The sequence below is a fragment of the Peromyscus maniculatus genome, chromosome 20 (genome assembly GCF_049852395.1).
Source record: "Peromyscus maniculatus bairdii isolate BWxNUB_F1_BW_parent chromosome 20, HU_Pman_BW_mat_3.1, whole genome shotgun sequence".
Lineage (NCBI taxonomy): Eukaryota > Metazoa > Chordata > Mammalia > Rodentia > Cricetidae > Peromyscus > Peromyscus maniculatus.
The window spans coordinates 36,577,759-36,592,283 of record NC_134871.1 but is presented as its reverse complement, the minus strand read 5'-3'; the positions used below and the strand labels follow the sequence as shown (position 1 = coordinate 36,592,283).

At 51.1% G+C, this 14,525-nt stretch overlaps 1 protein-coding gene across 1 annotated transcript in view; it reads left to right on the top strand.

Moving 5' to 3' along the window:
- Window positions 1-13,890, top strand: part of Ndrg1 (N-myc downstream regulated 1) — a 47,982-nt gene extending 34,092 nt beyond the window's left edge. The window contains exons 9-16 of the mRNA XM_006980319.4: window positions 624-680; window positions 2,520-2,623; window positions 3,970-4,026; window positions 4,807-4,858; window positions 5,548-5,595; window positions 6,593-6,628; window positions 8,989-9,040; window positions 12,074-13,890. Coding sequence (XP_006980381.1) covers window positions 624-680; window positions 2,520-2,623; window positions 3,970-4,026; window positions 4,807-4,858; window positions 5,548-5,595; window positions 6,593-6,628; window positions 8,989-9,040; window positions 12,074-12,315 — 648 coding nt within the window. The 3' untranslated portion in view covers window positions 12,316-13,890. The remainder of the gene's footprint in view (window positions 1-623; window positions 681-2,519; window positions 2,624-3,969; window positions 4,027-4,806; window positions 4,859-5,547; window positions 5,596-6,592; window positions 6,629-8,988; window positions 9,041-12,073) is intronic.
- Window positions 13,891-14,525: the final 635 nt, after the last annotated feature.

Below are 14,525 nucleotides of genomic sequence, written 5' to 3'. Positions count from 1 at the left end.
GCGCTGTGGATAAGGAGATCACTGTGTTGGGGTGGGGCCTCTGTGCTGAGCACCTGATGAGCTGTGGGAGCAGGGAAAACTTGGCCTAGCTGGGCTGTGGTCACATCCCACTTGCTGTGTGTCCTTGATGTGGGCTGTAAGAGGAAGGAACTGGATGGAAAGTCAGGCCTGGCCTGGTAAGTTCAGGAGGGGACCAGAGACAGGAGCCGCACTGCCACACAAACAGATGTGTGATATCCAAGATGTATGAGGTAACCGACTTCTGCTGAGAACGGGCTTGTGTGGGCTCACCAGTTTGGAGGATTTGGTCCCTATGGCGAGACAGTATGCCATCGCAGTGGCTGGGGGCAAAAATAAACAAAACTACTCCAGGTGGCCTACTGTGGACCTCAACATCTTAAAGGGTCCCCCTTACCCCAATAGTACTAAGCTAGTGAGCAAGCCTTTACTAAATGGGTCTATGGCACACATCCCAGAGTCAAGCTCTGGCCAGGATGTCATGGAGACCTGCATCAGGCTCAGGGAGCCAGATGTCACTCTGCCCTCAGGGCCCCAGGCTGGCTGACTTTCTGTCTCTGCTGTTGAGTCCTAGTTGCCAATTTTTCTTTGTTTACCCTCCACAGATCTCAGGATGGACCCAAGCCCTGCCAGACATGGTGGTGTCCCACCTCTTCGGCAAGGTGAGTGCTGTGGGCTTCCTGATGTCCCCGCCGAGCAGTTAACCATATGGCTCTCAGCACAGGGCGACATGGGCAGGTGGTACATCCAAGACACAATCAATCAAGGGGTGACCCAGTCTGAGGTCTGGGAATGATCATGAAATATTGATGCCCAGCCAGCAAGCCATTCATACCGTTTTTCTACCCACCCCCTTCTGAGAATTTCATGCATGTGTATGATGTCTTTTGATCAAATGTATACCCCGAGTCCTTCCCCTCCAGCTCCTCCCAGATTTTCCCTCCTGACTAAATGTGTGTTTTAAAAATCACTGAATCTTTCTGGTGCTGCTGGTATGAGCCATAGTATAGGGTTATCCGCTGGCATGGACAGCTTACCTGGGGCACCATTGCTGAAGAAAACAGATTTCCTCCTTCCCTCCAGCAGCCATCAAGAGCCAATAGCTCCTCAGCCAGGGGCGGGGCTTCCTGATAACCTGTTCCTGTTGAAGCACAATGTGCAGCATGCATTTGCACAAATCTGTCAGCCATCAGAGCAGCTGAGATAGTGGAAGCATCCTTCACACACACACCCATGTCCTCAAACCTTTTTACACTCCTCCCAGGCACCCTCTGGGCTGCTCTCTGTCACTCTAGATTTGTCTGTGAATCCCGTACTACTCTACTTGCTGGGGCCTCTCCCCCTTCGCATGATTATTTTAGAATCTACTTATGTTTCTGGACGCCATCATCCATTTGGTACTTGGTAATATTTCACTCAGTGAACATACCATAGCTTTTCTGTTGACCTTTGTTGGGCCTTAATTTGTAATCGTTTGGGGTCATTATGAATGGGGTCTGTAGTGTTCATGTCTCTGAGATTAGCTCCATGTCTATGTGGGGCTCTGTCCCCAGTATTTGCCAGGGATTAGCTCATAGAATTGGCTTAGGAGCTCTGTGACCAGACATTCATTCCAGTTTGAGGTGGGATAATTTAGACCAGAGGCTGAATGACTCCTGTAAGATCTCCCAACCCAGAAGTGTGACTGGGATTTGAACTTGTGAGTTTGGCTACAGCATCCATTCCCCTAAGCCTCTGCCCTTGCCTGGTTCTTACATGGGCTGAAGGCAGAGAAGGCATCCTTGTAGTGTTTTGGTGGCAGGCCTGGCCTCTGCCTCTGTCTGCTGTCACATATCTGACCTCAGCCAGAGCCACCAGCCCTGAGAGAGGTTGTACTTTTGGCTCACATTCAAGTTCAATGTCTGGAAAACCCCTTGGTTGCCCAGACTCGGGAGTGCTCTGCTTACTGACGGAGCATTCTCTGCTCTGAGCTAATGAATGTGATGGCACTTTGATGCCCTCCTGAGATTCAGGGTAGCAGGAAACACCCTAGTTTGCTTTGGTGTCACCCTAGGCTTGTCACTGAGATGGCTTAGGCCAGCCCGAGATTATCATCACGTAGTTCAGAGTGTCCTCAGGTCCCTTGAGGCTGGCTGATGCCCCCAAGTTGAGCTGTTATTTTGATCAGATTCCTCAGCTCATTTTCCCCCAGGATGTCTTTTTCTCATGGCTTGGCCTGCTTGCTGACAAAATGACCTTCTGATCCTCCTAAGTGACAGGGGCAGTTGGCTCTGAGGGCTACCATGGAGCAGGAACCCTGAGTTTAGCTGAGGCTCCAGAAGGAAAGCTAGACCTCCCTGGTGGGCTCCTTCTGGCTGCCAGGGGCCGTCACTCAGCGGTCTGCACTGGTCACCACCAATCACAATCACAGTGTCTCTGCCTCAGTTGTGTTCTCTCTCCCTATCCCCATGGTCCGAGCGAGCGGCAACAAGCCTTCCTCACTCTCCCCTCTGTCTCCACAGGAGGAGATGCATAACAACGTGGAGGTGGTGCACACCTACCGCCAGCACATCCTCAACGACATGAACCCCAGCAACCTGCACCTATTCATCAGTGCCTACAACAGGTAAGGGCCCTGCGCAGGAATGGGCTCGGCCATGTCAGCCTGGGGTCCTCATCCGCCTCCTGCAGCAGGTCCGCGGTGGAAGCGAAGGTCAGGGCTGTGCAGCTTAGTAGGTTAGAGGACAATGGCACTGAGTGAGCTCTGCCAGGATCTGCCTGAGAGGGATGCAGCTGAGCCATCGGGGTGGAGAGTTGAGGCATGTGCCCGAGGCTGACTCAGAGTAAAAGCTGCTGTGGAGTAGACCTGGGCAACGGAGCAAAACGCTGTGGGAATGCAGAACCCTGGAGGCTGCTGGGAAGAGAGAGTCTGTCCAGCTGAGGATAATGGATGAGGTGCTTGTTTGGAGTTTTCCTGGGGAGGGGACTACACAGGGTCACTAGCATCAGTCAAGGCTCTGGAACATGCACTCCCTCATCCTGCAGAGGTACCACTGCTACGCTCCCAGCACAGGGACCAGGAGTGAGCCTTGCATACTTGTAACCTAGGACAGTGCCTTAACTTAACCTCCTGGAAGTGAGTCTGCATTTGTAATGAACTTAGCATCTCTGATGGACTTTGGTGCCCTTTCCACAATCCTGTCAGCATCTGGAGGGGACCTGTGGCATTCTCACAGCTGTCTGAAGATGCAATTGGGTACCAAGAAGAGGGAGATGGGCTCCTGGCTGGACAGTGGGAATCCCAGGAGTGAACTGGTCCCCGCACAGCAGCCGATGGAAAGGGGCTGTTACTGAGACAAAAGCACAGAAAGGTTTAGTCTCTTTTCCCAAGGTCACACAGCTAGGAAGTGGCACAGTGTGATTTGAATCCTGCAGTGCTAGCTTTGGTCTGAAGGTCTCAGAGTTTCAGAGGGCAGAGAGGCAGGGACCGGGTCCACACTGGACCTCTGCTAGCAGAGCGGGACACCAGTGCAGGCTTGGGAACACATGGAGAGCAGGTTCGAGTTTTAGAGATGGTCTCTTGTGTTGAGGCTTCAGTGCTGCTGGGGGCAGCTTTAAGTTAGGAGTGGAGGGGTGCTGGGAGGCCAATCTGAAGTTTTTGCAATGATAGGTGGGGGCTCTAGCGGGGGGGGGGGGCGCAGGGATCTCTAGTGAGGACCTGATTTGTTTTCCTGTAGAATAATATTAATACTGATAATAAATTTCAGGCAAGATAGGAAGGTTTTGCTAGAAACAGATGAGACCTGTGGGTTCTTAATCACTTCTATGGACACTACATGGCCATGGGGTCTTGAGAGCTATGTGACCTCATAAAGATAACTTATGTTATGGGTGTTCATCTAGAATGGGCTATGGTGGGAGTGGCTTCTGGGGCAGGTCTGCCAGTGCTAACCATATGCATGTTGTCTGCAGCCGACGGGACCTGGAGATTGAGCGGCCAATGCCTGGAACCCACACCGTCACCCTGCAGTGAGTAGCTTCCTTCCCCTGTGTTGCCAGGCTGCCATGCTTCATGCAGGGCTGCTGGTGCAGGCTTCTGCTGGGTGTGAGAAATGCCACCTTAGGGCCGGACACTTTGGTAGAGACGGCTGTCTACGTCTTACCCAAGGGATCTGACTTGAACTTCTCCTTGTGTAGCTGGAGTCACCACTGGGTCAGGGAGTGTGTGGTCATAATTGGAACTTTCGAATCAGGAGGCTGGCCACCACCTTTGTTAAGCATGTTCAACACCCATGGCCAAGTTAGGCTGTGCTTCCCAAAGCCTAGAGATGAAAGACACAGGACCTGACATGAGAGAGTCCTGTATATCTAGCAGTCAATCGTTGTGACTAACACCTTCCACCGGCAGTGATGGTGTCTTGCTGTGGTCCTCCGTGTGTGCCATGCTATTGGATGCTTGTGAACGTGGCATATGTCATTTTCTTAGTCGTTTATGCCAGACATTTTTTTTTTGTCCATCTTAACTTCTGAAAAATCCCTGTTCCTTTTTCCCCAGGCAGAGGGTGCTTTGGAATGAAAGCATTAAGATACAGGAATCACTGGGCTGAAATTTTATACGGAGGTATAAGTAACCGCTAGCCCATCCTATTCAAAGTTCAAAGCAGAGGATGCTAGCTAGCAAAGGGCCATAGAGGTGCGAAGGGTGCTAGGAAACCTAAGCAGCCTTTTAGACTCCTGCTGCAGCCCAGAGTCTGTGTAAGACCCCGGAAAAGGATCCTGGGATGACTCTTCTTTCCCTGTCCTGTGCAGGTGCCCTGCTCTGCTGGTGGTTGGGGACAACTCTCCTGCCGTGGATGCTGTGGTATGTATCAGTTCAGCAGGCCCCAGGTGCTCACCTGTATGAGTCCCCCCTGCTTTCCCCTCCCAATGCAAGGACACTGTTTAAATGCCATGCCAGCCTTGGGGCAGAGCTCAGGCCAGCTTCTCAGTGTGGCCACCAGTCCCGACTGCCTGGCCATCTGCCTACCCCGCCCACCTGCTGTCCGTGGGTGCCTCATCTCCATGGCAGGCTTAAGGCTAGGTGTCATGGCTAAGCATTCTCCCTCAGTCTCAGCAGCAGCTGGGCCTTTCCACTTAGCAGAAGATCGAGGCTGGCAGCCTGGTCAGGCAGAGCTTTCTCCCTCAGTTTACCCTCTAATTCTCACCTGCAGTACTAGGGAGGCATGGAGAGGATGCCTGCTTTCTGACAATCCCACACCTGGGGAGATGTGTGACATGAAACTGTTACTCAGAGACCAGACTGCCTCGCTCTGCCTCTACAGTGTGCCACAGAGCTGGATGTACCCTGACTTGTCTCCAGGTCACAGCGCTAGTCATGGCAGGGCCAGGCTGCAAACCCCCAAGTGTTTAACAACCCAAAGCCCACCTTCTTTCTTCATGGCTGAAGGAACGCTGGTGTTTCAAGATGGTGGGGCAGAGTAGAGGGGAGAACAGAACACTCTCGACTTTGGCTGTGAGTCAAATACTTACCTAGTCTTTGCCCTTGTTCAGGTGGAATGCAACTCCAAGTTGGACCCCACGAAGACCACCCTGCTCAAGGTATGAGCAACAGTGGAGGCTGCAGCTGGCATGGCTTAGAGCCCCCACATGTATTTGGAACTGAGCTAAGCTTGTTGACACATAGAACTGATGTTAGAGTCATAAAAATAAGGATATGGAGTTGGGTGTCCTGCATAATAACCCTGTAATCCCAGCACTCCAGAGGCAGAGGCAGGAGAATCTCAAGTTTGAGGCTCTCTTAGGCTACACAGCCTGTTCTAGGCTAGCCCAGACCATACTTTGAGACCCTGTCTCTGAAAGGGAGGAAGGAAGGGAAACATGGAGATAGGGTGTTAGTTAAGGAAGCAAGCAAGCTTGGAGCCGATCTGAGGCTGCAAAGCGAAGTGGTCCATCCTGGGGACTAGACTGCAGGGCTCTACACACTTCTGTCCATGCAGCTGGGGGAAGATAGACTGGGAGCACAGGACAAGAGTCTCCTTTTCCTAGGATGGGGCGAGGCTATCTGTACCAGTGGGCTGTACCACACCCCTGTGCAGTGAGAAGCTGGGAGGCCAGAGAAGCCTCCTCCAGCAACGTCTCCTGAGCTCAGTGTGATTGCTCCCTGGTGCTGGGTTAGGGGTCTGCAGAAACCCCACAGCCTGCAGTCAGGGCTGTTTGCACACCCAAAGGCACCTGTGTGTGGCATCTGTGTCTGGGTTGTGTCACAGGCTCAGGCTCATCCTGAGGATCTCCCCACTGGGTGTACTCTGGAGGCTGGGATCTTGAAGTTCCATAAGCCACCCTGGCTTCCAAAACGGCACAGTTGAGCCCTGTATGCTTTCAGGGGTTAAATGGAGTGGTCTATGGGGCCTGTGTGTAAGCTTCAAGGAGTAGTTGCCAAGGAGGATAAGGGGCTACAGTCAACAGCATCACCCAACCACAATCAACCCACCCAGAGCCGTGTCGGGTGGGTGATCCCGGGATCAGTCTCACAGAGCACAGATCACTGCAGTTATGCCCTAGGTGTTTGGTGCTAACCAGCCTCCTTCCTTTCTAGATGGCAGACTGTGGCGGCCTCCCACAGATCTCTCAGGTGGGTGAAACTGTGGCTTTCTCACTCAACACCTGTCATCTCCCACTGGTGGGGTACGTGTGCCTTCGTGGCCCGAGAGCTCCCTTTTCCTCCCCCCTCTGTGTGGCATCCTGTGGCAGTTTCTGCATATATTCTTCATAAAAATGTGCTTTATAAATATTGTGGATTCACTAGATCCCCATCTAGCAGCTTTTGGGGATTGGGTGACCCTGAGGTCAGTAGGCTTAAGAGATTTGCCAGATGGACCTGGTTTGGCCATGGGGTCAGAATCTTGGTTGTCCTGCCTTAGCCAGGGCCCACTGGGAGCTCAAGTCCAGAATAGAGGAACAACCAAAACATATAAATGTGTTTTACATGCATATGTATGTGTGTACATCATATATATAATATATATGCATGCATGTATGCATGCATGTTGCACATGAGAGTTGCATATGTGTGCCTGTATGTGCACATGTAAATTCACATGCCTATGTGCACATGTGTTCACGTGTGTGGGAACCTGTATCCCTCCATCTGTGTACCTTGTTTGCTCATCTTCCTCCAGTCCTTGGCCTGCTCCCTGTTCTCTTTATCTGTTTGCAGCCAGGGCAGATCTAGCCTGGGTCTAGACTGAAACTATTTAAACACTGGTGGGAACTGAGCCTCAAGCCTGATTCCCCTGTAACCCCGCCCACTGTCCCTTCCAGGGCAGGGTGTCTGCAAAAGACTTTCTCAAGGCTGTTGAGATTACACCTTTGCTGTAGTTCTCAGAGGCTGGAGGAGCTGGCATTTCAGCTCAGCAGCCTAAGAGGAAACCGAGGCTGGAGAAAAGGAAATGTTGCCTATGGTAACAGTGGCCAGGGGTGCTCAGTTGGCCCTCTCTTCTCATTTGGAATTGGTCCATCCTGAACGGAAGTCCTTTCTCTCTACAGGACAGTCAGACCTTGCTTTGCCATTGTTTGGAGTCTTCCAAGATTCCAGGGGGCAGCTTTTGCATAGCTAAATGTCACCCAGGCTCTTTGCCTCCTTGCTGAGGAGTGGCAGGAGTTGGCGAAGGTGCAGGGTGAGGAATCATGGTCTCTGTCTGGGAGGAGAGTGAGCCACTGGGCAGTGGTTTCCTGAGCTCAGATCAAGGGATGACAACAGATGTGTCCTTGGTGACATCTCCTTGGCTCCAGTTAGGTTGAATGGGTCCTGCAGAGGAAACAGTGGCTCTGGAGGTGGCCCTGGCACTGCCTGTTTATTTATCCAAAGACAGCCTAGTTAACCCAGCTAGTGATAATAGCCATCCACCTTTCTAGCCATCCATTCCCTTGATCTTTCTTCTATCCTTCCTTCCTTCCTCCCTTCCTTCCTTCCTTTTCTTCTCACATCCATCTTTCTCCCCTTCCTTTCTCTACCCATCAATCCCATTTTCATCCATCCATCAATGAACTTTCTGACCTTTTGTGCCTCTTCCTTTCTTCCAACCTGTTCTTCTCTGCTTCCTTCTCCATGTTCCTTCCGGACTCCCTCTGTCCTTTCCTCCGCCTCTGCATCCTTCTTTCCTTCATATCTTCTCTCCCCTCCTTCCTGCCATCTCCTCATCTCTCTCTTCCACCTCTCCCTTCCTCCATCACCTCATCCATCCTTCCCTCCATTTCTCCCTCCCTTCCTCCTTTCATACTCCCTTCCCTCCCTCCCTCCCTCCCTCCCTCCCTCCCTCCCCCCCTCCCTCCATCTCTATCTCTTTGCCCTTCCCTCCGTCTCTCTACCCCTCCATCCTCCCCTTCATTTCTCCATCCTCCCTCCTCCCTCCATTCTTTCTACCCTTCCTTCTTTCCATTGATATTTCCCCATCACTGTCCTTTCGACTCACCCAACCATCTCACCATCAACCCACTGTGAAGCATCTCAAGCACAGAGTTCCTGGCGTGGAGGAACTGGTTCATCCATATGACCCTCACTTACTAGCTCTGGTCTTTGGGTAGGCCGTTGCCACCCAATCTGCTCATCTATGTCGTGTGCACCTAGGAACACTGGCCTTGTCAGACTGATGTTGGGTTTCCTGGAGTTCTGCAGAGTCCCTAGCAGGTTCATGACACTGGGCTTTGAGCACAGAGAATGATTTGACTCTATATGCAGCTGAGGATATTGACGCAGAAAGTCCTGTAACTTATCGATGATGTTTTTTTTTTTTAGCCACGAGGCAGATTAGAGATGTTTGTTCCTGATTCTGGTCCTCGTAGCCATCCCTTTGGTTTTTCCTTGGCTTCTATGTTCTTCCTGTCTACGTGTGGAGGCTTCCTCTTGGGCAGAGCTCTGGCTTTCAGCTACAGGTGGCCCATGGTGGTCTGGACCTCCAGCCATTGACCTCATATTCTCTCTCTCTCCTACAGCCTGCCAAGCTTGCTGAAGCCTTCAAGTACTTTGTGCAGGGCATGGGCTACAGTGAGTATGACACCTTGGGCACTAGGCAGGTGTGGGGGTGGTAATGTCACAGCCAGTGAGGGAGGGGAATCTGTCATCTTGGTTGCCTTTAGTTCTTAAGTGCGGGGCAAGTCTGAGAAAGGAGTCCTCACAAGCATGCATGGCTAAATGAGGAATGAGCCAGTAACGGTTTGGTTATCATGCGGCACACATCACACAGCCTGGTGACACAAACTAAGACGGTGATGGCGTCTGGGCAGTGTGGTCTCAGGAGACCTCATCGTGTATCCAGTCTGTTAAATGAGATGTCATTATGTCCGCGTGAACAGAAGAGCTGACATTTATTTAGCTTTACGTGAGAAACATTTAAAGATTATTTGGGGCAGGAGTAAGACAGAATATCCGTATTGGTCAGGCTGGTCTTGAATTCGTAATAATCTTCCTGCTTCAGTTTCCCAAGTGCTAGGATTATAGGGCAGGAACCACTATACTAGGCTAGAACTATCCCTTTAAGCACCGCCCTCGCCCCCGGAAAAAAGAAATAGTGACCAAGAGCTGAACAAGGAATGCCCCTAATTTTGATTACACGCTTGCTCAAGAGACCAGAGTTGTAGCAAAGGTGGGTAGGAAAGATTAGTAAGTCTTTCTTTTTTCTCTCCTTTTGCGCCATCACAATAATACTACAAGGGAGGGGGTAAGCAGGCCACCGAGAGGTTTTTTGTGGAAGGCTGATGAAGCTACAGCTCCATGTAAGAGGGAGACCAGAGTGCCTGAGACCAAAGGCATAATGCTTCTTTGCTAGATCAGGGAACTGAAGGGCAGAGCAGCCGGCTTCAGGGACTTCTTTCTTCCTGCCTCAAGCTTAGAGGGAGTTGGTCACTCATGCAGCCTCTTTTCTTCAGAAATGCCAAGCTGTGACCGGGACTCCCAGGCTCGGCTGGGCAGCAGCCTTGGTTGGCATTGGTTGACTGACACATTAGTTATGTGTCAAAGCGGTCCACTCTTCCTGCCTACCGCTCAGAGTTACCCATCCATGCATCCTTCTTAGCTGGAAAAGTCGAAGCTCACGCTTTCTTCCCCGCACTACCCACTCATTTAGAAATGGATGGGCCTATTTGGTGAAGCCCTACAGTTTCCCCATGGGCCTTCACCCACACTTGCTTCCCAGCAAGATGGAGTGAGGCAGCCTCTGATGTGAGTGCCTCCGACAAGGTCCGCATCTCTAGCTGTCCCTCACCAATGGAACACATTTGCTTGTGGACACCCCTCCATCCATCATGCTTTCCCTGGTAGAAAGGGGGGAGAAGAGCTGGGCAGTCTGGTTTCCCTTGCAGGGTGTGGATCACAGCCTGTTTGCTGTGTATTCTGGGAGGAAAAGAATCGAAAGCTAGGCCTTGGTTGTTCTCCAAATTTGTCTCACCTCTGTCCCCCAGTTCAGTCTGACAAAGCTTCCCATGGAAGATAATAGGAATCTCTTCCCTTGGAGAGACAATGGGAAGAGCCACAGGCCCAAAGGCTTTGTCAAAGGAGGAGGTTCCTGCCTGTGATGCTGGGCTCACAGGACTAGTCCATTGTGTGTCTGGTGTCCTGGGAAGTTGTCATTTCCTGGTGAGGTCATCAGGACTCACGGATTTGGGTGGAGAAATAGAGACTCGGGGTGAAAAACATATGAGCCACAGATGTGCACTGACCCCGATTCTTTCTGAATTAAAAATAGGCTGTTTGTTATGTGGTGGCACACCCCTGTAATCTCAGCATTTGGGATGCAGAAGGATCACGAGTGAGTTCAAGGTCAACTCAGCCACATAGAGAGTTGGAGGCCAGCCTGGGCTAAACAGAACCTTACTCAAAAACAAAACAAAGCAAAAAAAGGAGAGAGAGAGAGAGAGAGAGAGAGAGAGAGAGAGACAGAGACAGAGAGAGAGAGAGAGAGACAGAGACAGAGAGAGACAGAGAGAGACAGAGAGACAGAGAGAGAGAGAGAGAACCAGAAGTAATAACAACGCTGATTCTTTAAGGAGGGAATTCCACTGATAGAGGACTAATCCAATTTTGGGTGTCTGCTCTAGGGCACTGTTTCATTAGGGTGTGACACTAGTCACCCCAATGAGTGCCCCTAGAGATTCCTCCAGATAGGACACTTAAATTTTCCCCACAAATTCGGAGGCTGCAGGTCTGAGGTCAAGATGTGGCCTGGGCTGGGCTCACTTTGCAAGACCTTTTCTTGCCTGCTGGACTCTGCTGGCTGCATCAACCAGAGGCCTTCTGTGGCTTGTGGCTGCATCCTGCCAGTCTCCTCCATCCATACGGGCCTGGTCCTCTCTTGTTTTCTTATTGTGGGGACAGCGTTTGGACTAGGAATCAGCCTAATCCAGAATGACCTCATCTTAACTAAAGATCTCTAAATTAAGTGTTCCAAACAAGGTCGTATTCTGAGGTTTCAAGTGGGCATGAATTTGGGGGAAACACTGCAACCCCAGATAAGGTGAGGGTCATTATGTTCTGTCCAATTCTGTCAGTTACCTGCTGTGGCATGGGCAGTTTGGGTCTTGTTAGGGTTTGGGAGCTAGCAGAATTTCAGAAGGCAGGCAGACTGCTAACATCTCCACAGGAACCATGTGGTAAGACCTTGCGTCCTTCCTGGGACTTCCTGTGCAGAGACTAGCCTTGCTGGCCTCCATGTTCTCCTGCCTACTGATAGTATATTGCAGAGGAGGTTACCTGATCATATGAAGGTCTTCATTTTGCAGACAGGAACAGGAAAGTTTTGAGAATGACACCCCAGCAGCTACCTAGCTAATAAGCACATATTAATTCAGACCTAGATAATGGCTCAGATCTTTTGCCATGTGATCATTATATGCCTTTCCCATATCTAGGCCTTCCTGTCCCCTTTGTGAGTGGCATAGAAAGTAGATGGCCCCAAGGATGAAGGCAATAGAGACGTGATGCTCAGCTGGGTTCTTAGAACGGCGTCATGACTGAGACAGGTGTATTTTTCCATACCTGTAGAGGCTTCCCGTATCCTAACCACACTGTCTTCTGTGTTTCCAGTGCCCTCTGCCAGCATGACCCGCCTGATGCGGTCCCGCACAGCCTCTGGCTCCAGTGTCACATCCCTGGAGGGCCCCCGCAGCCGTTCCCATACCAGTGAGGGCCCCCGCAGCCGCTCTCACACCAGCGAGGGGTCCCGTAGCCGCTCCCATACCAGCGAAGATGCGCGTCTCAACATCACCCCCAACTCGGGTGCCACCGGGAACAATGCCGGGCCCAAGTCCATGGAGGTGTCCTGCTAGGCAGTCTGTGCATCAGTCATCCTGGACTGGTGGTCTCTCCCTTAGCCCCCAACCCCTGCCTACCACCCTGCGCTAATGCGTATTAATCTAAAGCTGCTTTTGTAAGAATGAACTCTGGCCGTGGCAGACCCAGGCTGTTCAGGCTGCCACCGGGGATCAGAGTGGGTGGTGGTGGACAAAGGCAAGAAGCAGTTCAGTGTTCTGTTCTGCTAACAAGTGGCCTGGTGGCCCCTCTCTCTACCCTCAGACACCAAACTGCCAAAACTAAGAAACACATAGCTGTAACACTGCCTGGCTCCAAGCCCAGGCTGATCCAGCATCCTGGTTCACAGGCATTTTGCCAGTCCTCTGCTTCCTGTTTCCTCCCCACTAAACTCATTCCTGGAAACAAACTTATTTCTAATTTGAAAGGGGAGCAAGGCAGGGAAGTTGGGCGCCTTATTTTAAGAAGGAAAAACAGGATAGGGAGAAAAAGAGGCAGGATCTAGGGCAGACAGAAGAAAACCAAGTCCACACAGTTTACATGAAGGAATTGGCTTTCGAGTTCTGGATGCTGAAACCCTGCAGCCTGTTTCTCTGATACCCTTTTAACATGCAAGGGAGACCGGTAACAAACTCCTAGCTTTATAAAGAAATTGATCCAGCAAATATTGGGTGTCACCATGGTTCAAGACTCCAGCTCTGCCCCACTGTCCCTGGCTCCCATCCCCCAGTATGAATGAGTGGGTGATACCTTTGTCCCTGGGGAAGAGAGTTGTGATTTGTAGTTGCATTCTTTGAGACAGAGAACTTAGCAGGTGACAGTGGTCCTTGCCTGGGATGAGTCTCTAGGCTGGGGAGGGCTGGGGATGTAGTAGGCATGAGATTGGGCGACTAATATAAGGGTCTAAGTGCTAGAATCTGGTGGGTGTGATTCCCGTGAACACCAGCCTGTGACCTGGAATCTTGTGTGATTGAGTCAAACCTTGTCTCCCAGTATTGACATCTGGGGTTGGCTCTAAACTTGATAGCTAAATGTCTGCCAACTGGACCATTGCTGGATCTTCAGAGGGAACCATGTGCTCTTGTGGGGGATGGGCTGAGAAGGTGGTTTGGGAATCTGTACATTCCATGGGAACTCGCTTCCGTCTCCTGCTGCCCCCTCTTCCTGCCCTTCCTGCTGACTGGGTTAGTAGCACTGGCCTTTTTAAGCGATGCCAGCCTAATGCCCATGCCCTGTACTACTACTGCCTTTTGATTCTCACTGTGGCTAACCTTGGACTCTCCTATAGGAAATGTGATCAGATCAGAGACACCTGACCAGTGGGAGGCAGTCAGCAAGGCCTGGGGAGTTCCAGGACCTTGGAGTTGCTAGAGGAAGGTAGTCACGCCCTATAGGTGGCATGAGAGGCAAAAGACTCAGTTGATCCACCAACTCCTACCATGGAGGCTTCCTCCGACCTTGTGTAGAAAGATCAGGGATCCAGCCCAGGGTGCCTGGATGCAGACAAGAATCCATTGTACATGTCTTTCCAGGGCAGTTTCTTAATGAGATGTTTGTATTTATTTCCAGACCAATAAATTTGTAACTTTGCAGTGGCTTGTGTCTTTTCCTTTCCCCGTGAGGGGGTGTGTGACATGGTGGAGCAGGAAGGGGTGGAGCTTTACCTTTGACACTCGGAGCCCCTGCTGTGTGCCCCTCACTGTTGGAGTCCTTTGCCAGAGATTGGTACTGACCAGTAGAAATGTCTGTCACATGGGTCTCTAAACTTTCGGGTAGCAGCACTGTAGAAAGAGGAATCAGGTGAAGGTCATTTAAATATTGCATCCCCTTAACCCAATGTCTCTAGACTATCACCATTTCTATGCAAATTGCCAGACACATCTGTTTTGTGCTAAGGAACACACTGTGCACTCAGCCTCGCCACACACCAGGCATCCAATAGCAGGTCACCACAGTCATGAGAACACTTTCCAGCCTCGAAGAAGAGGGAAGCATTTGGGTAAAAAATGACTCCTGTTTTGCCATCCTGCTGGAGATGTTTGCTTTGTGTGTATGTGTTGCATGCATGTTGCACTGATGTGTAGCTGTGATGGCCAGAGGTTGACATTGGGTGTCTTCCTGTGTTGTTCTCCATCTTACTGTGTTTGAGGTAGAGTCTCTCATTGACCTTAGAGCTCACCATCTCAGCTGCATTGGCCACAGAGCCGCCAGGCACTTGTCTTGCCTC